The sequence below is a fragment of the Miniopterus schreibersii genome (genome assembly GCF_964146895.1).
Source record: "Miniopterus schreibersii genome assembly, chromosome: 9".
Taxonomy (NCBI): Eukaryota; Metazoa; Chordata; class Mammalia; order Chiroptera; family Miniopteridae; genus Miniopterus; species Miniopterus schreibersii.
This window is the reverse complement of record NC_138118.1, coordinates 41866753-41889165: the sequence shown is the minus strand read 5'-3', so window position 1 is coordinate 41889165 and position 22413 is coordinate 41866753. Positions and strand designations below refer to the sequence as shown.

At 35.9% G+C, this 22413-nt stretch overlaps 1 protein-coding gene across 1 annotated transcript in view; it reads left to right on the top strand.

The window, feature by feature from the left end:
* BCAP29 (B cell receptor associated protein 29) overlaps positions 1–18887 on the top strand; it is a 53908-nt gene extending 35021 nt beyond the window's left edge. The window contains exons 7-8 of the mRNA XM_081146878.1: positions 15227–15327; positions 16780–18887. Of these exons, the coding sequence (XP_081003004.1) occupies positions 15227–15327; positions 16780–16812 (134 nt within the window). The 3' untranslated portion in view covers positions 16813–18887. The remainder of the gene's footprint in view (positions 1–15226; positions 15328–16779) is intronic.
* Positions 18888–22413: the final 3526 nt, after the last annotated feature.

Below are 22413 nucleotides of genomic sequence, written 5' to 3'. Positions count from 1 at the left end.
TGAGGCTCAGGGATGAGAGGGATTTCGGAAGCTGAAATGGGAGAGTCTTTCCTTAGCCTCAGGAACGCACGTGGACTGAAGGTGAAAGGCCATGGTGACTAATATTATGGTTTATGGCAGGATAGAGTGGGAAAGCTGAGACAAGATCTGGGGGCCCATGACTACCATGCTTAGAAGTCCAAAATTTATTCTTAAGTAAGTATAGAGGCAACAGCAGATTTAGCAAGAAAAAATATAGAGCCATAAACAGTCTTTTGTCAAATAATTTGTGGACAGAGATTGAGATTAGAGAAGAAAGAATAAAATAACTGAAATGTTTCAATCTAAGAATTCTCTTTATTTGTTTAAAGATGCTGTGAAAGCATCTAACTAGCATTTGGGAATGTGAAATTTAAAGTTACTCAGACTTGGTTTAAGACTGGCTTTCACTTTAGGGAAGTTAAATTGTAGCTCTTCACAGAGTAGTTGCATATACAAATGGCCAAGTGCATTGTCTATGTTAAAACTTAATAAATTGCTAGATAGTATTATCATTATTTCTATTTAAAAACTTTTCAAGTTAAATAGGGAGTGACTGAACAAGAATTTTTTTTTCATTTAGATTTTAACTATCAACCTAAAAAACATTGTCAAAAGTAATTTAAAACATTTCTCTCAAGTTTAGGGATAATTTTTCTGACACTATCTTACTTCCAAATCCATTCGTCTTTTTCGTATATCGTAATAAAAAGTTGTAAAATTTAAAGTGAAGTCTTTTACAGGCTTCTAAATTGAAAAACATAAAAATACCTCTCAAAGCCTGATCAAGGGTAAAAGATACAGTATTAGATGTTTGATATGATCATTTGTTAATTAAATCTGGGGTTGACTTATAAAAACAAAGTATAATAATAGCACTGCTCTTTTCTGTGGGTGTCTTGTAAATACATTGGTTGGGCCCCGGGTATTTTAATTGGCCAGTGTTTAAAAGTGATTAACACCAATGAGATGAATTAGTTTTGCTTTAGAAGCTGAAGCATGAATTTTTGCTTTAGAGGCGGCCTGATGGGGGCATTTCCATGTGAAAATCCAACCAGTGTCAAGTAACTTATCCAAAATTGAATTTATCATCTTCTGTTCAAATTGTCCCCTCTTGGTTCCTGACTTAGTCACTTTTGAAATGGATAGAGAGCAATCAGCTAGGAAAGTGAGCTTTAAAATTAAAGGAAGAAAAAACTTATTTTCTAAAACTAAATCTCATTGTAGCATCGTAAAGACTTTGTTCTTTCTATAAAGAAAATTTATAGAACTAAAATAGGAAACTTTTTAGGAGGTTTCTTGAAATTTCCAGTATAATTTGGACCCTCTTCTCATGTTCTGATACTTTATTTTTTAGTTATTTTCAGTAAGTGTATAACTGAAGAGAAACTGATACAACTTATAAATGTTAGAACAGGGATCAGCAAAGTATGACCATGGGCCAAATCCATCCTGCTGCCTTGTTTTTATAAATTAAATTTTGTTGGAACAAAGCCACAATCATTCATTTACATGTTTTCTGTGGCTGCAGAGTTGAATAGACTGTACAGAGTCTGCATGGCACAGAAAGCTAAAAATATTTGCTATCTCGCCCTTTACAGAAATAGTTTAATGACCCTTATTTAGAGTCTTCAAATAAAGAAGAGTACCTTTTTCAGTATAAGTGAGGATGCTGAAAAGATTTGTTTCTGATATTAATGTTTAAAAATTTGCTGTGTACCTGAGTGCTTGTTGAGTGAATATTGATCAGATCATTTAAGAAATTATATAGTAAAACTAGTTCTTCGTTTATAGTCGATGTAAATTGACTCCTTCAGTTCTCACATATGATGGGTTGGTGATTCTTTTATATTCCACCTGTTGCTTTTGCTTACACATGAAATTGCTTTATAAAGCATACCCTTTTCAAAGCAGTTTGTTATAATCTACACTTACACAGTACTTTACGTAAAACATACATCCTGTGTTTTAAGTGCAAAGCTAGCATATTAATATAATTTATATAATTATTCTTTGGTAGGTACAGAACCAAAATTGTTTTCTTAAATACATTATTTAGCAACCTAAATAAGATTAATGAAGGAAGTCTTTATGCATTTATTGATATTTCTTATGCAAGCAGCATACATAGTAGGGCTGATTTTATTAATTAAATTAGAAAGCCTATTTATCAGTTCCCTGGCCCCGAGTACCAGTAATCCTTTTAAGTCTAAGCACTCTTTAAGTCCATGTCTTTTCTAAACCCAAAAGCACTTTACCCATGAACCTCATTCATGTTCCCAGTACCCTAGAAGGTATGGGCAGGCACTAGTATACCTAGTGATGGGTAGAAAAATTGAGACACCCCCCCCAAAAAAATCACTAATTTCTCCTTTGTTCTTTGCATGTGAAAAATAGATCTATTTTTGGTTTTATTTATTAATGTTTATTCTGTATTATCATTACCTGTGCAACTTTATTTCCATTCCAAAAACTCTTGCTGTTCCTCTTGCAAACCAAGCAGTCTTATAAAGCATGTCCCACTTTAGTCTCTCTGCCATCAGTTTGGCTTCTTCACATTGCAACAAAGCAGTTTTCAACACCACGTATCTGACTGCCTCTGCGCTGCTTCACACTTTTTATTGGTTTCTGTCACCTTTACAGCTCTTCAAGATGTCACACATGTTCTTCTGTTACCTGGTCCCCAGCGTCATCTCTAGCTTTTGTCTCTCACCCCTGTTCAATCTAAATTTTATACTCCTACTTTATTAAATATCATAGTTTATAATTCTAACAGTGGTGTTCCATTACTTTTTACCTTTGCCCAGGACTGCAGGTCTGGCTGCCTGTAGTGTCCTTTTTCCTTCACTCTATAGACTGTGCTCATCTTTCAGCTTCAATGTTGCCACCTCTAGGAAGCTTCCCTGAAACTGTTTCCCTTCATGCTGGTTTGAGTGGCCTCCTTCTGGGCCTCCATATTCCTGCATGGTCACTTATTTGATAGTGCACTTTTAATCTTTTTGCTTGCTTATCTTTCTTACTAGATTGTCAGCACTATGAAGGCAAGGGTAACATCTGAAGCTGCTCTGTGTCACCAGCACACACCTAGTGTTCCAGATAGATAATAATAAATCTCACCCCAAACACTGAATTTGGTGCTCTCTTACCTCCTTACCCAGTTTATATTTCGTGGTTCATCATAATTATATTTTTGTAAACTACTTATCTCCTCCTTCTCCCTCTTCTGTCCCTTCCTCCTCTACTCTCCTCTTCTCTCAAACTCTTAGCCCTGATGATAGTCAAATATCCATCTATTTGGTACATACACCCAAACATCTCAGCGTTGCTGAAGGCACTTTTTGTTTTAAAGAAATGGTCACCAAATTCAAATGGCCCCTCAACACTGCATGACAGTCCTATTGCACGTCTCTAAAATTTTTACTTTTTCACGTTCCAAAACTATTTTAGATCTTCTTGTCTCACTTCTAAATTCTAAATCCACCCTGCTTTAGTGGACACACAGAATTAATTATATAAAAGTTTCATTTTCTCACCACCAAAGCTACCATCCTTTCCCAACTGGGCTCAAACTCTCTGCCTGTCCTTGGGATACAGTGGATTACATATCAGTTCTCTTCTAGTGCTGTGCATCCCATCCCCACTGTACTTTACAAGTACTTCGTTTCTGTAATTTCACTTCCTGTCATCCTGAAATATCCTCTGTGATCTCCTGTTCAAATATAAGAACAAAAACTTCCCTTTGTCTCGTATTCTTCTTGTTACTACCCCATTTTTCTGCTCTATTTCATAACAAAATTTTTGTTTTCCTTTTTAACTTTTCTTTTTCGTGGTATTATAGTCTTTTAAATTTTTAATTTTTAAAAATTTAATTAATTTATCTTCCACCTCCACCCACCCCACTGCCCCCCACAGTCACCACACTGTTGTCCTTGTCCATGAGTTCTTTCTCTTTTTTTTCTTTTTTGCTCAATCCCTACAAGCCCCCTGACTCCCCACCGCCCCACCCCTCCCCAGAGCTGTCAGCCTGCTCTCCATCTATGAGTCTGTCTCTATTTTGCTTGTTAGTTCAGTTCATTAGATTCCACATATGAGTGAAATCATATGGTATTTGTCTTTCTCTCACTGGCTCATTTCACGCAGCATAATGTCCTCCAGGTCCATCCATGTTGTCACAAATGGTAAAAATGAAATACTACTTGGCTGTAAAAAAGAAAATTTTAGCCCTGACCAGTGTGATTCACTTGGTTGGAGCAGCATCCCACACACCAAAAGGTCTTGGGTTTGATTCCCAGTCAGGGCACATATCCAGGTTGAGGGTTCGATCCCTGGTTCGGGCTCATAGGGGAGGCAACTGATCAGTGTTTCTCTCTCACATTGATATTTCTCTTTCTCTCCCTCTCCCTTTCTCTCTCTAAAATCATTAAACACTTATCCTCAGTGAGAATTTTAAAAAAAGAAAATTTTACACTTTTTCACTTTTTATATAGACTCACAGGAAAGCTGCAGAATAATACAAAAAATTTCCCTGTACCCTTCACTCATGTCGCAAATGATCACATCTTACATTTGCCTTATCCTTCTCTCTCTCTTTATATTATTCTTTTACTTATTTTTTGCTACTTTTCAAATGGTAATTTTCTAATTTCCTATTTCTTCTACATTTTTTAGATGTGTAAGGAAGAGTTTTCCCCCCTCCTCTCCCCTCTGCACAGTCATTTATTTGTTTGCTTGTTTAATATATTCAGTGGGTTATAATCTATTATGAGCATTATATTTTATTGTTCAGTTGCCTCAGATTTGGCATTTTCAGCCTGGGTTATTTTGCCATTATCATTTTGCCATGCCCCCATTCTATAAGCACTTACTTTCTGGTGTAACAGGATATTCCAAGCTCATGTTGTACATTTCCTCCTCCAGCCTTTGAAGCAACCATTTCTCACTTGAGCCTTGGTTCCTTAAGTGGAGAATGGCATTTAGAAAAAAAAATCTGGACCCTGAATGTGCTCATTGCCACTGGAGTATCATTATTTGAGGCCCCCTTAGCAGACAGAACTAATAAAAGCTTAAATTTTACCTCTTTAGAGAAACTTCTGACTACTCAACCTCCTGAAGCTGCACAGTCGTTTGCTATCCCATCACCGTATTTTAACTTTCTGACACTTAGTACTCACCTTTGGTTGGTTGGGCTCTATTGTGTGTCTTTCACTCTCACTAGAAAATGAGTGTTATAAGAACAAAGACCCTGTCTATCTTTTCACTATATCCTCAACACTTAGAAAAATGCCAGTTGCCTAGTAGGCATTCCACAAGTTGTTGAATGGATATTGAGTAGATAACTCCCCTTTCTTAGGGCACTTTCATCTGTGTACCAACTTCATACTTTATGGTCATGAACAGTAGGAATCTTTGGAAGGGACTCATGTTTTCATGGACTCTCAGCAATTAGAGACTAGGAGAAACATTCCTTCCTCATATTCTTAATGAAAATACTAAAGGTTTCTCATTGCTGTTTAATTCTCACAGGCCTTCCATATTTGTTGTGCGTACTGACCCTAGTGTATGATTTCATAAAAACTTTTTATGAACCGTAATTTTAACTACTTTAAAGATATTTATAACCATATTGCCACTCAACCCTCCCCTTAAGTAACTTAAACCTTTTACACATGAAATGTATACATAAAGTTTAAATGTCTTTGATATTCTTGAAATGTATTAAGCCCATGCTTCTTTACTAGAATATCTGCTTTCTTTTATCCACTTTCTTACTGCCCTCTTGTTGCCTTTTTAAAATATTACCACTTTGGTTCTTTTTAAAAAAAAAATATATATATATATATATACTATAATACCATAATCAATAATTTTAAAACATCAGAAGATTTTTAAATAAAATTTTAATTTTTGTTTATTTAAAACAAAGGAATTTGGGGGTCAGATTTGATAGGTTCTTGTAAATTTTTTTTCCCCAATTTTTATTTATTGATTTTTTTATTTTTTTATTTTTAGAGAAGGGGAGAGAGAGGGCGAGATTGATTTGTTGTTCTACTTATTTATGCATTCATTGATTGATTCTTGAATGTGCCCTGACCAGGGATTGAACCCATAACCTTGGAGTATCAGGACAATGCTTTCACCAACTGAGCTACCTGGCCAGGGCTGGACTTACTGCTTTTTTATAATAAACTTTTTATGTTAGGACAATTTTAATTTACAGAAAAATAAGCAAGATCGTACAGAGACTTCCCATATGTCCTACACTCAGTTTCTTTTTTTATTAATGCCTTATATTAATTTGGTACATTTATACAATTGATTAAGCAATATGGATACATTATTATTGACTTAAGTTTATAGTTTACTCAGATTCCCTTAGTTTTCACCTGATATCTTTTTTCTGTTACAGGATCTCACTCAGCACACCACATTACATTTAGTATTCTTGTCTCCTTAGGTTCCTCTTGGCTATAATAATTTCTCAGACTTTCCTTATTTTTTATAAACTTGACAATTTTGAGAAGTACTGGTTAGGTATTTTGTGAAATGTTTCTCTATTGACATATATCTGATGATGTTTTTTTCAAAGTTAGACTGGGTTATGGATTTGAGAGGAAAGGCACAAAGGTAAAGTACCATTTTCATCACATAACATCAAAAGTATATGCCAACATGATTTATTACTGTTGATGTTGGGAGTCTTTCAGTTGGCTCCTGTGTCCCTTTGATGTATCCCCATCATTGTGGATTTTTTTGGTTTTATCTTTTTTTGAGTACTTTCCCATTTTCTGACACTACAAGATGCTACAGAATTGTCTTGCATATATCTGGCACCATTCCTAGAATGAGTGTTTTATGTGTGTGTTTTTAAATTGAACTGAATTTTATGATACTGTTTGTTTGGTTTTTGTTTGTAATTCTAAATTAGCATGAGATATTTGTAACATGATTATATTTTTATCAAAAATATCTCAAGAATGGCCTGTTTGCTTTGTGACTGTCCAGCTATCCTGAATATTTTGTTTCTTGATTAAAGATATAACTGTTTTTAGTTAGAACCAAGATTACTATCACATGACTAAAGTGACACCTCGTTGTTTACCTGACATTTATTATACGTTTAGGAAATGAACTAGTTTTACACAAGTGAATTTTTTAGATGCTTAAAGCTTAGACTTTTTATTCATTCTTTCCTTCCTTTAGGGAACAAATTTTAAGCACCTACCATGTGCTAGACATAGTGCTGGGTGCTCAAGGCAGATAAGACACAGCTCTGTTTCTTGAGTAATCCATAGTTTAGTGGGGACATGGTTATTCTTCAGCATGATAAGTGCTATAATAAAGGTAAGCTCAAGATAAAGTAGAAGCCAACAGCAGAGATCAAGGACAATTTGTTGACATTTTGAAGGATGAATCTTAATTAGCCAGATTAAATGGGAAAGAATGAGAAAAGCAGGGATGTTAAGGGAGACGGGCAAGGATGTTTTCACAAAATGAACATCATGTAAGTGAGAGTATGGCACTTTCAAAGTACCACAAGGAGCTCAATGTGACTGGGACATAAAGTGGAGGCAGTGGTGAGAGTTGAGCAGTAAGCCTAAAATCCATCATGAAGGGCCTCATATGCCATGTTTATATGTTAGCATTCTGGGGTCACTGTTAGGGAGTTTCTAGGCAGAAGAGCAATCACTTTGACAGTACTCTGGAAAATTATAGTAGCCAGGAAATTAGGTGAGGAATCCATTTCAATAATTTAATCTAGAGATGAGTACAGTAGTAAGAGATGTACTAGAGTAGAGTGATAGGTGAAGATATAAAGGAATTATGGATGTGAGGTTAAAATATGATTGAAGTGATGACTAAAACAGACCTCATCTACTTGTACCTGGTAATATAGGCATGGGCAAAAATAACTAAAATTAAAACCTCTATTTATGTTCCTTACTTAACAGAAGTTTGTGAGTCTGCTTTCCAAGTATCTTGGAAGCAGTACTGTAAATTAACCGTCTAGTAACTGACCACTGGCTGAGTAATAGTACACGTGAGGATTAAGTACTGAATAGCTCCAGTATATCACACTCTCAAGTTCTCAAAAATAGAAGGAAATAAACTGAAAAGAAACCAACACTAGATGTATAGAAATTTATCAAATTAAACATGTTTCCTCTGGCACAATCCTTATAGCTCTTGTAACAGCCAACTTTAGCTGTCATACCAGTGCCTGTGAAAACTTTCCTCTTCCACCTTAGCCGGTTTGGCTCAGTGGTCAGAGCATCCTCCTGCAGACTGAAGGGTCCCAGGTTGGATTCTGGCCGAGGGCACATACCTTGATTGCAGGCTTGATCCCCGGCCCTGATCAGGGTGTGTGGAGGAGGCAACCAGTCGATGTGTCTCTCTCACATTGATGTTTCTCTCTCTCTCTCTCCCTCTCTCTCTCTCTCTCTCTCTCTCTCTCCCCCCCCTTCCACTCTCTCTGAAAAGCAATGGAAAAAATATCCTCAGGTGAGGATTAAAACTAAAAAAATAAAATAAAAACTTTCCTCTTCCGTTTCCTGGCAAAGCTTAGCTGGTAGTGTCTGTTATCTCGGTGGAAATCATAGTGACACAATGCATTTACACAGTGCATTAGTTTCACCAGCTCCTCCCACTGTGCAGATAGCTCCATAAATGTAAGTTTGGCACTTTGAAAACCACAAATTTTTTTGGCCTGCTTTACTTGTAATTTTACACAAACATTTTGGCTTACTGTGTGTCACTATAACATTAGTTGGGGTTACTCTGTATATTAATAAATGATGCATGTGCTCCCAAAATTTCCTAGTGACTAGAACATAACCTCATTTCTATTTGAATCTGGCCAATATTGTCATGCAATATCTCAGCATTTCCATAAAGCTACTGTCTAGTGAAAGCAACTCATATTTGCAGATGAGAAAATTGAAAGTGAGATGTATCACCTCAGGCCTCTTTGTCTAATAATATCTTCCCTATATATGCAGTTTCCAAAATAATATGGTTCAAAATAAAACAAGTATATTAAAATGTCAGATAACAAGTTTATATAATCCCTAGTCACAAAGGCAGTTCCAGAAGGAGGAAAAAGGCATACAAAACAGAATATTGTAATTCTTGTAAAATGAGAGATAAAGGACTAGAAAACAATCCAAAAGCTTTTTAGGCAATAATAGCTGCTAGTTATTGGAGTACATTCAGTAAGATAGTAATCGCTAAATTTTTTAATATTCACTGAAATACAAAACAAAATAAACACAATTTATTCCTTGGCTTGATAAGTGCCAGAAAAACAGGATTATCCTATAGTTGTTTTGTTATAGCTTCATACTAGAAGTGATCTGAAGAAATTTCTGAATAAGCTGCACAAGTGGTTCTCTAGCTTTTTGAAAAATTAAATTTATTGGGGTGCTATTGGTTAATAAAATTATATAGGTTTCAAGTGTACGTCATCTGTATATTGCATTGTGTTTACCACGCGTTAAATCTCCTCTGTCACCATGTGGTTGGCCCCCTTTACCCTTTACTCCTCCTCTCCCACCCTCTTTCACTCTGGTAACCGCCATACTGTTGTCTGTGTCTGTGAGTTTTTGTTTGTCTTGTTTGTTTGTTTATTTTCAGTTTTATATTCCACATACGACTGAATATAATCATATGATTCTTGACTTTTTCTGTCTGACTTACTTCACTTAGCAAGATATTCTCAACATCCATCCTTGTCGCAAATGGCAGTATTTCATCTTTTCTTATGGCTGAGTAGTAGTCCATCTTATAATGTACTATATTTTTATCTAATCAACCCTCAGAGAACACTTCCATTATCTCCATGTCTTAGCCACCATGAATAATGCTGCAATGAATATGTGGGTGCATATATCTTTGTGAATTAAAGTTTTCAAATTTGGGGGGGTTGATGACCCAGGCCGGTAGCTCGGTTAGAGCATCATCCTGATACGCCAAGGTTGCAGGTTCGATCCCCAGTCAGGCACATACAGGAAGCAACCAATGAATGCACAACTGAGTGAAACAACAAATCGATGTTTCTCTCTCAAATCAATAAATAACAAAGTTTTTTTTTAATTTGGGGGGTTGATAACCAGGGAAGAGGTTGCTGGGTTATATGGTAACACTATTCTTAATTTTTTGAGGAACCTCCATACTGTTTTCCATAGTGGTTGAAACAGTCTGCATTCCCACCAGCAGTGAATGAGGGCTCTTTTGTCTCCACAACCTCCCCAACACTTATTACTTGTCTTGTTGATAATAGCCATTCTAACAGGTATGAGGTGATATCTCATTGTAGTTTTGATTTACATTTCCCTAATAGCTAGTGAAGTTGAGCATCTTTTCATATATCTGTTGGCTACTTGTATGTCTTCTTAGGGGAAGTGTCTGTGTAAGTCCTCTGTCCAATTTTTAATTGGGTTGTTTGCTTTTCAGTTGTTGAGTTGTATACATTATTTATATATTTTGGATATTAACCCCTTGAGAGAGGTGTTGTTGCAAATATCTTCTCCCTGTTGGTTGTCTTTTTGTTTTGTTGACGGTTTCTTTTGTTGTGCAGAAGTCTTTTAGTTTGATACAGTCCCATTCATTTATTTTTGCTTTTACTTCCCTTGCCTTTGAGGTTAAATTCATAAAGTCCTCTTTAAGACCAAGGTCCATAAGTTTAGTACCTATGTTTTTAATTGTAATTAATTGTTTCAGGTCTTATATTTATGTCTTTGATACATTTTGAGTTAACTTTTGTATGTGGTGACAAACAGTAATCTAGTTTCATTCTTTTACCTGTGGCTTTCCGATTTACCCAGCACTATTTATTAATGATGCTTTCTTTTCTCTGTTGTATGTTTTTGGCTCCTTTAAAATTTTTTGCCCATAAACATGTGGGTTTATTTCTGGGCTCTCAATTCTGTTCCATTAATCTGTGTGTGATTTTATGCCAGTATCATGCTGTTTTGATTGTGGTTGCTTTGTAGTATAATTTGAAGTTGGGGAGTGTGATACCTCCGGCTTCTTTCTTTTTTCTCAGGACTGCATTTGCTATTTGGGGTCTTCTTTGGTTCCATACAAATCTGATGATTTCTTGTTCTATTTCTTTGAAAAATGCCATTGGGATTTTTATGGGGATTGCATATGGCCATTTTAGCTATGTTGAATATCTTTCCATCTCTTTGTATCTTCTTCAGTCTCTTTTAATAATGTCTTATAATTTTCAGTATATAGTTCTTCACATCCTTTGTAAAGTTTATTCTTTGGTATTTTATTCTTTTGCAAAAGGAATTTTTTTTCTTTTTTAATTTCTTTTTCTGAAATTTCACTGTTAGGATATAGGAATGCAGTGGATTTTTGTACATTGATTTTATATCCTGGAACTTTACTGTGTTTATTGTTTCTAATAGGTTTTTGGTGGAGTCTTTAGGGTTCTCTATATAAAGAATCATGTTCGCCCTAGCCAGTTTACCTCAGTGGATAGAACATCGGCCCACAGACTGAAGGCTCTTGAATTTGATTCCTGTTAAGGGCACATACCACTGTTGGTCGGGGCTCAAGGGAGGCAACCAATTGATGTCTCTCTCTCTCCCTCTCCCTCCCTACCTCCCTTCCACTCTCTCTCTGAAAAGCAATAGAAAAAATATCCTTGGGTGAGGATTTAAAAAAAAAAAAAAAAGAATCATGTTGTCTGCAAAAAGTGACAGTTTTACTTCTTCATTCCCAATTTGGATGCCTTTTATTTCTTTCCCTTGCCTGATTGCTCTGGCTAGGACTTCCAGAAGTATGATGAATAACAGTGGTGAGAGGGGGCATCCTTGTCTTGTTCCTGATCTAAAAGGAAAAGCTTTCAGTTTTTCACCATTAAGTATGATATTAGCTGAGGGTTTATCATATATGGGCTTTATTATGTTGAGGTACTTTTCTTCTATACCCATTTATTGAGTGTTTTAATGATAAATAGATGCTAGCAAATTGAATACAATAATACATTAAAAAGATAATACATCATGATCAAGTGGAGTTTGTTCCAGGGGCACAAGGATGGTTCAACATACACAGATCAATCGTGTGAAACACCATATTAACAAAACAAAGGATAAAAATCATGATCATATTGTAGATGCAGAAAAGGCACTTGACAAGATACAACACCCATTTATGATTAAAACTCTTGCTGCTTTTACAGATTCATAAGACTACCCGACTCATTCTCTCCTAAAATTCATGGGGAAAATGTGTTCTTTTTATAAGGTACTAATGAATTGATATCTAAGATTTATGACATTTCCTAAGTAATTTATTCATGTCAATAATTTAAATATAAATCATTTTTAACATTAAGACCAACCTCTGTTTAATACAAGCTCCTGCCCGGCCGGTGTGGCTAAGTGGTTGAGCATTAACCTATGAACCAGGTCACTGTTCGATTCCCTGTCAGGGTGCATGCCCAGGCATGCAGGAGGCAGCCGATCAATGACTCTCTCTTGTCATTGATGTTTCTCTCCCTCTCTCTCCCTCCCCCTTCCTCTCTCTGAAATCAATAAAAACATATTTTTTTAAAAATTACAAACTCCTAACCAGTATTTTTAAAACTACCATTATAGGCTAATCAGTCATTACTAGGTTGTAGAACCTTCTATGCTTTTTTATTATTATTATTGATTGATTTTAGAGAGAGGAAGGGAGAGAGAGAAACACCAATTTTGTTATTCTACTTATTTATGTATTCATTGGTTGCTTCCTGTATGTGCCCTGACTAGAATCGAACCCGCAACCTTGGCATATTGGGACAATGCTCTAACCAACTGAGCTACCCGGGCAGGGCTCTTCTTTGCTTTATATATACCAGGAATCTAGGCTCTTAAACATTTTTAGTAAGGTCCTGAAGATAACATCATGTCTCACATTTTTAGTAGCCTCTAGGAAATACCCCGAAGAACCCAAATTGAAAATGAATATACAAATCTTTATGTTGTGGCTGTGGTCCCAGGGAAATCGAACCACTACCAAAAATCTCTCTTCCATGCTTAACCCATACCTCTACCAAGTGACACATTAAATTTGTCAAATTCAATCTTTAATACCTAATTTAGATTTATGGGTCTATAGAAGTAATGTGGAAGAAATTATAAAGCTGTGCTATCTATTTAAATCAAAATTTAAATTAATTAAAGTAAATAAAATTTAAAATTCAGTTCTTCAGTTGCATCAGCCACATTTAAAGTACACATTAGCCACATGTAGCTAGTGGCTACCATACTGGACAACACAGATGTAGAATATTATTGGACAATGCAGATATAGAACAGTACAGAAAGTTTAATTTGACAACATTGTTTAGAAAGTACTGATACAAAAGACACTTTAGTTGATAGTGATATATATTTATATATAAAAATGCCCATGTGATGGCTTCTCAACAGGAAAAGAAACCAGATTGTTTATAAAAAGAACCTATAATTTCATTTATTGTCCCAAAAAAGTGCCTTTTAAATTTATAAATTCCACTTTCTTTCCTCAAACTCTTACCCTAAAAGATTTACGAATGCTAAACTTCTAAAGGCTACATATGCAGAATTGTATGTAGAGCTAGTTCCGTATTCCCAGAATTTCTTCGATCCATCTTGTGCTCTCTTCCCTTCTACACATTTGCATATTAGCTTCTCCATAATGTGTTGACTTAAATGTTTAGCATATAGATAAAGAGTAGGGCAAAAGTAGGTTTACGGTTGTGAGTACACGAAGCACAGTTTATTCTTGTCTTATTATTTATTATTTTAGTATTTTCCATGCAGACAACTGTAAACCTACTTTTGCCCCACCTTGTATATGTATTTTTTAAACTTCTGTCTAATCTACTGACTGTAGCTTCATGGTGAACAAAGGCTAATATATGGCCCTTTTTGTGTATCATCTTGAGGTAAAGCCTTTAAGTGCCACTTACACGCCTCCATATTTTTCAACTTTGTATAACAAAGTGGTTTTCTTTGTTCTTAAGGTAATATGGTGTTCTTTCTTCTTAAGGAAATATGGTTGCCCATCCCTTAGTAAGAATGATTAAATAATTTTTCTTCCCTCATATTTTTCAAAAGCAGACCCTTCTGATAAATTCTGTTCTATAATGCATGCCTCAGTGAAGGGTTAGGATGGGCCTGCAATGTCTTGTGCCAGAAGTAAAATACTCAAAAAATTGTGGGGACATTATATCAAAGAACATAGGAGCTAGCCTGAAGGGGGTTCCACTAGCCAAATCTGGGGGAAATTAAGTGTAGTAATGAATTATAAATCATTGAAAAAATAAGAACCTGTGAGTTTATATGGATGGATGGATGGATGGATGGATGGATGGATGGATGGATGGATGGACAGCTGGATGAATAGGTGGATAAGAAAGGAAGGCTGTTCTTTATAGTAGAGTGTTTACTGATAAATGTGGATGGATTGGGGAAGCTGGAAAATTACCATCTCACAATCATCATAATAAAGATTGGTTTAGGCAAAAATTATCAGTGGATGTTAAATATAAGGGCAGAGTTTATCAAGGAACAGTATGTTTACATAGTTCTAATTGTTTTCCCACATACTGCTTCTAAGTTACAAGGAGGAAAATAACTATAGAATGGAAAACTATAGAGAGGCAAATGGACCTCTGGATGTGATACCTTGAAAGACATTCAACATCACTTATTTCATATTTGTATGTAAGTGGGATGCATAAGCAGAATTTAATCATGAGGAAACATCAGACAAAACCAAAATGAAAAACTTTATTATTTTTAAGTGGCCTGTATTTTTAAAAATTTCAGTGTCACAAAAAATGAGGGAGAGGAGGGCAGGCAAAACTGAAGAACTATTCCAGATTAAAGGAAACTTGAGATATGACAATTTAATGCAAATCTTTGATCTAGGATGGGATCCTGGACTAGAGGTGAAAAAAATAATAAAAAGGACATAATTGGGACATTTGCCATAATTGGGATATGGCTAGTAGATTAGAAAAGGTATTGTATTGATGTTAAATTTCCCAAATTTGGTAACTATCTATGGTTGTGTTAGAGAATACCTTTGTTCTTAGGAAATACACAATGAAGTATTATGGCGTAAAGGGGCATGATGTCTATAACTTATTCAAGTCTGGCAAATTTTCTGTAAATTTGAAATTGTTTTAAAATAAAAATTTTAAATTCTATTCAATGTTTTCTAGCCCTGTCTAAGGCACAAAATGACATGAAGACAATGAAAATGCAGTCAGAGAGTCTTTCAAAAGAATATGACCGACTCCTAAAAGAACACTCAGAACTTCAGGTAGGTGACATCCATGTTGTAGGCCTAAATTTTTTGAAATTGTAATGACTTAAGTCAACTATTTGGGTTATTTGCCCTTCTCAAATCAAGGTTGTACTGAATCATGGCTTTGTTAAGTGATTAAGGAAGCCAGAATTTACCTAGATGGTGAAGATTAGGATATTGCATGAAAATACAAGATAATCATATTCACTTTCTGTATCCTACTTGAGAATCAAAAGATTGCTGTAGACCATCTTCAAAGAAGTTATATCAAATTGTCTTTTATGAATTTTACTTCTGTTATCAAATCAACCTTAATAATTGCATTATATCCTAAAGTTCTTTAGGAAACTTAGCTTTCTTAATTTCACATAGTTGATTTACTTTAAATAAAATAATCAGAAAATAAGGGACTATAAAATATTAAGGAAACAAAGGTGGATGAGTGGGGAAAGTCCCACTTTGCAGCTTTTAAACCTGTTTGGATTTCCTCATCTGGTCTCCTTCCTGTTATAGGCACTAAATAAATATTAGAAAACAGTCCCTTCAAAACATCTAGCCTTTGCCTTTCCTTGTTTGCACTTGCTCTCTTCTAGAAAAGAAAAAATAGAACTAACTAAGGGTCATTAACAGCACAAATGCATAAGCACCTGCCAGTTTTTAACTTTCATTTTGGAAAATCACCCTTCACTTAAGTAAGGGACTTGTCCAGAATAACAGCTCCATTAAAGCTGTGATTTTTATTTAACGTGGTAAGATATATATAAACTGCCACCTCTAATCCTGTCTTCTGATTTGGTTGTTTAAACTTAATGTTATAAAGCTATTCTAAAAGCATCAACAATCAGCTTGAACAAGATTTTGATGAACTTCCTGTGTACAAGCAGTAACACTACAACTCCATTTTATGAGATTTTTTTACTCAGGGTAGACTTTTACCTTCTTAGTGCAGATGATCTCTTAAGATTAATTTCTACTCCATTTTCCTCCAGTTTTAAATGATGTATATAGTCATCTTTTAACATGATCAGTAAAGAGTATAATTTGATAAGCTAGTTCTATTGGCAAATATCGGGGGGGAAGAAAAAAAAGGCCTTCCCCATTTGTTCTTTTTGGTTCCCTTCATTCTTTCTCTGACGAAAAATCTTAATTGAGTTTGCAAAAGGAATTTTTGAAATTTTGTTTCCCTGATACAACTATGAAATAAAGCAAAATAGATTAAGGCGGGGTAAGAAAAACTTATCAAATTTATCAAGAGCGTTATTTTCCCCTCTAGACTTTTTTTTCTAGTAAAATCCACCAATTTTGTAGTTTTTAAAACTTGAGACCTTCTCAATCCGTATTTCACTTTTCATTGCTCTTATTATTAATAACTATACACAGAAAAGAGAATTTTTTAAAGTCCTTGACGTATCTATGAATCTGTTTCTCACTCTTTACTGTAACTACTTAAGTCAGTTTTTCTTGCAGGATCGTTTACGGAAAGACAAGAAAAGCCTCTGAACTGTATGAAAGAAGATCGTGATACACCATGTCAAGATGATAAAATTGTTATCACGTTAGCCTCTAGAAAATTTAAAATTTAGTTCAGAAAAATGTACTATGACTGGCCAATATTTTTTGAAATTCCATACGTAAGCTGTTATCATAATGGCATTATCACAGTATTTGATGATGTTTCACATATATTGTAAAGTCTATATTCTGGCTCTTAAGTAAAATATAAGCATGTTAAACATTATTTAGATAGCCATAGTAACACTGCTGTATGGTGGCTGTTTACCAATAGAAAGAAAAATTCATTAGCCAGTTACTTCCAAAATTAGATTTTTAAGTTGCATGAAACCATTAATAGCCTTTAAAAGCTTTGATGAGTTTCCACTAATAATAACCTATTTAATCAGATGATGCTAGTGATTATGTATTTGAGTATGTATCTAGTATCAGCAAACTTGTTCATAGAGAGATTAAATAAGGATGAATGATCAAAATTTGCCACTATATTAATAGGGAAGGGTCAGAAAGAGCAAAAAGTAAAAAACAGTGACCTTAAAGCCTGATGGTACATACTATGGTTTACTCTCATAAAACAACTTTTTATAATTATATTTTTGTTACTATGCTTCTGCACCTGTTGGACTATTTTTGTTGACATTTGTGTTAATAACTAGTAAGCAATCAACCTTTTTAAAGGTCATCTAGCAGTGGAGTTTACATCTATTTGCACAACTGTCACAACACTGAACTAAAATTATCTTACGACAATTTGGAATTCTTGAATCAGAAAGTTAATGTATAACATATCCAAAAAGCAAGTATTTCCCATTGCTGTGAGAGTTACTGATTATTCAGATATTACCTCAAATATACATACACCGGTGTCAGAGTTTCTCTGACATGTTTTTGTATTCTGAAAGCTAAATATTAAATACTATTTTTCCATTCAAATATTCATTTAGAGTTTCCTTTAGAAGATGATAATGATTATAGCATTAATATGATTTAGGTTGTTCCAGTGTTTAGACATGGAAATTGTCTTCCTTGTCTCATAAAAACCTAAATATAAAAGAAAATGGAAAATAATTACTAGAGTTTTTATTTTCCTGATACTTGTTTTATCTTTTGTTGTTTATTTTCATTTTAGCACCAACTTCACACATAATTTTTTTCATTGTAAAATGGATGAAATGAGCAAGTACGTAAGACTTTTATCTCAGATAAAAGCCAAGAGTTAACACTAGAAAACAACATGTAGGAGACATTTAACAGGAGTAAGAAATGGGAGTTAGACCATCTGGACTGACAGTACCATAAATAACAAGAAAAGGGAGTGCTGGAGCAGGACAGAACTAAACAAATGACAGCTCAAAGTGTCAACTTAGAAATATCAAAGTTAGAGCTACATGGGTATATACATAGCGAGTGAGTGTGATTCTGGCTTACTATACAGAAATCAAGTTTAATGACAGAATAACATACAGAAAAGGAGAAGATATACACCTTTAGAATTGGCAGACCTAAAATCTAATCCCAGCCTCACAATAATTTAGCCGTGTGATTTGAACAAATTATTTAAACCTGCTAGACTTCCATTTCCTCAATTCCAGAATGGGAGTAATAACGTTTAGATCAGACTGCACAGCAAGGAGAAAGTCTGGGTGCTCTTTGAAGAGCATGAGGATTGAAAGATTTTCCCAGATCACTTTAAAGTGTACATTTAAGTAATCTTAAACTTCAACTTTTAATTTTACAGATGGGCAACCTGAGCCTCAAACGTTTGAGTCATTTTCCCAAGGTAACATGAATGGTTAGATTTGGGGCCCGATCTGAATCTAGAATTCAGGTGTCCTGGTTCCCCAGAAAATACTCCAGATTTTATAAACAAAAACTACCTATATAATTTACTAAACAAAATATTGCCATGATTTATCCAGGGTTTGAACCAGGGACTTTGGATTCAGAGAATCTGTGTACTTTACCACGATACCAAGCTGCCTCTCCAATATGCTTGTTAGTTCTTATTACTCTCCTTGCCAATGATGGTGTTTAGCAAAAAATAAACATGTATTCTCAATTTAGTAACTGTGCATTATGTTTCTTTCTGTTGTCAGTAATGACTTCTTTATGTCTCAGAAGGGCTAGGCTGTACTACGGGTTCAAACGCAGGAGTGCTGTTCTTGTCCTTTTCTATCAGTTACATAGAGTTTTGTCAGACTCGCTCCCTACTTACAAATCTACCTTGAGGTTCTGGGCTCCAGGAAGGAGCACTTCAGAAATTCTAGCCAAGTACTCTAGGATGTGGTAGGAGTCACCCTCATTGCTTATCTGACTATATCTTGTACCCCAGTACTGGTAACTAGAGTACCTTGAACCCCCCAATCTAGAGCCTGGAGCTTAACTCTGATACTGTCCTGATGCCACCAGTCTGTCAGGATCTCTACATAAATATCCATGCTTGTAGTTCTGGTGATGGGTCTCTGCTTGTCTGTAGTGACATCCCTGCTTCCTCCTTGGGCCTCCCAACCACAGCCACTTGGATGTACCTGCTCCCGTTTTACTCTACCTCTATAGGTTAGCCTGGCCCTGCATTCCCATTCCGTTGTCCACTGCCTTCTCACTATCCTTCCCATCCTTGTCCCACCACAGCCCTACTGACGTGTGATATACCTTGTGTTTGAATGCCCACTAAACATACAATGTGTAAATATATTAGCCCTTTTAAGCATTGCCTTTACTATCAAGAATGGTATGTCTAAAGCCCATGAAGCCCTTCTGAATTTTTTGTCCTTCAGCCTACCTTTCTGAGAATTCTTGAAAACCCACTTAACAAACTCAGTTTTCTTTTTTTAACATTTCTTTCTCTATAATCAATTTACTAACCAGCATTAGTACCTTCACAGTGTTGCTTTCCACCTTGGTTTCTAAACAAACATAAAACTTTATCACTCTTTCCTTCTATAGCCAAAAGTGATTTCAACACTATAGAACTGAATAACAGTCCCCCAAAAGACACCCATATCCTCACCCTGGGAATATTCTCTTCTATGGCAAACAAGTGAATATTACTTTATATGGGAAACAACATGCCTAAGTTAAGGATCTTGATAATCTGGGTGGGCCCTAAATGCAATCACAAGTATCGTTATACGAGGCAAAGGAGGATGCTACTACACAGAAGAGGAGATGGCGCTGTGGCCACAGAGGCAGAGATTAGAGTGCTATAGCTGCCAGAGCTGGAAGAAGCAAGAACAGATTCCTCCCTAGTGCCTGCTGAGGGAGAATGACCTTGTAGGCACCAGTAAAACTGACTTTGGACTTCTGGACTTCAGAACCATGAGACAATACATTTGTTGTTTTCAGCCACCAAGTTTGTGATAATTTGTTAGCAACACTAGGAAACTAATGCAGGAACATACAGGTAATGGGTTGGATTGAATTTCTCAATGTGTGGAAACATACCCGTTAACACCAGTCCTATCTTAGTTCATTTTCTCCTTCAATTTTATTTCTCTCCATTCTCACTGCTACTACCAAACCAAGCCGTTTCTCACCTGGACCACTATGACAACTTCCTACTAGTCTCCTGCATACTCTCTTATTCCTCTCCTATGTACATACTGTCATAAGTCACATCATCCCCTGATTGAAGTCTTCCAACCATTTCCCATTGCACAATATCAAACTCCCCAAACCTCACCAGACTCCTCACCAGGCACCTACTCTGTAGCCTCATCTCAGTCAACTTTGCCTGCCAACCACACCTGCAGTCAGATTCTTCTTGGAACAAGCCAAGTTCTTTTCCTTCTCAGGGCTTTTGCATACACAGTACGTCCTGTATCCTATCTGTCTGGAGCAGTTGTCACTGTCTGAAATTATATCATGGTTTGGTTTTGTTTCCTGCCCAGTGACTATGTAGTTTCTGTACAGGATAGAACAGTTTCTCAATAGGGAGTGGAGAACAAGGGACATTTAGCAATGTCTAGAGATGTTTTTGGTTGTCACTACTAAGAGGATGCTTTTGACGAGTAGAGGCCAGGGGTAGTGCTAACTCACTCTACAATGCATAAAATACCCCCCCTCAAAAGAATCATATGACCCTAAATGTCAATATTCCCAAGGTTGAGATACTCTGGAAAAGATGCTTGTGGTACAGGGTACTAGTTTTCCCCCAATATCCATTATTTCATCTGTGATAATAGATACCCTGATATTTTTATACCCAGCTGCCAAGCATAAAAACAATATTTTCCAATTTAATTGTAGGCAGAAATAGGAAGGAATGTAACCTGGGGATACTTATTTTTATTTCTCTTCATTCTGCTGCCTGAAACAGACAACACCATCGTAGATCATGAGATTGAGGCCATACATGCTAAACCAACAAGATAGAATGATGTTCATATCCCTGGCACTACAGAGCACAATACCTCTCCTGAATTGCTTCTCAATAAACAGTTGAATAAATGAATGACACTAGATGTCTTTAGTGCATTGTTTCTCTTAATGGCCTAGATGAATAAAAAGCCAAAAATATGTTTGTTCTATATAGCACAAAACTATCAATCTTCCCCACCTTTCCTACTTGTGGGGTTTCATCTCTCCTGCCTTTTCTGTTGTTGTTCATCCTCACCTGAGGATATTTTTTCCATTGATTTTTAGAGACAGTGGGAGGGGCAGAGGGAGAGAGAGAGAGAAACATCAATGTGAGAGAGACACATCGGCTGGTTGCCTCCCGAAGGAGCCCAGACCAGGCAGGGGATCGAATCTAAACCCAGCTACATGCCCTTGTCCAGGAATTGAAGCCTCGACCCTTCGGTGTGCGGGCCAATGCTTTAACCATGGAGCAACACCAGCCAGGGCCTTCCCTGCCTTTGATGTTAGGATCATGATTGTAAATTATATCCTCTACTTTTTCTGCCATTTCATCTTTTATATTTAATTCCATCTGCACCATGCAGTGTGCCCCCACTATGTCTGTGTACTTCACACCATTAGAGTTTGTAAGAGAAGACTCTTCTCCTCCTCCCTTCTCTTTACTGTGACTTTTGCCACAAGAACACTACACAAACAGAAAAGCATTCGTTTACATCATGTATACACACATAGTGCATAAGAGTTTGAGGTGTACTTGTGACAAAATTAGGAAAAACAAATTCTCACAGAGTTTGTTCTCATTGACCACCACTTTTCCTAAATTTGGGCAAAGAACATATTTGAAGTTTTGACTTGCTCCCACAAACCAGCTGCCTTCCCGGTTAGCCAGGCTTCTCCAGAAGTTGTATTGCTCCTTCAGAAATTTTTGTTCTCTCGGAAACATGAGCAATGGTAAAGAACTTCATTCTCATTCTCCCAAGGGCTGACAATTTCCCGAAACACAAACGACTTCTAGATGTCCACTTATCAGCAAAGAGCTTCCTGAAATAACCCTCCATGGGGGTTTACTTCCTGAAAAGTGTTTTTTTTTTTTTCCCTCTCTTGTCTTGAAACAAAATTGATATATGGCAAATAGAGACAATTTAGAAGTTACAGAAAAAAATTGAAATTTGCAGTTTGGGTAATACACATAGAAATACAAAAGTGGGATCATATAATGCATACTATTTA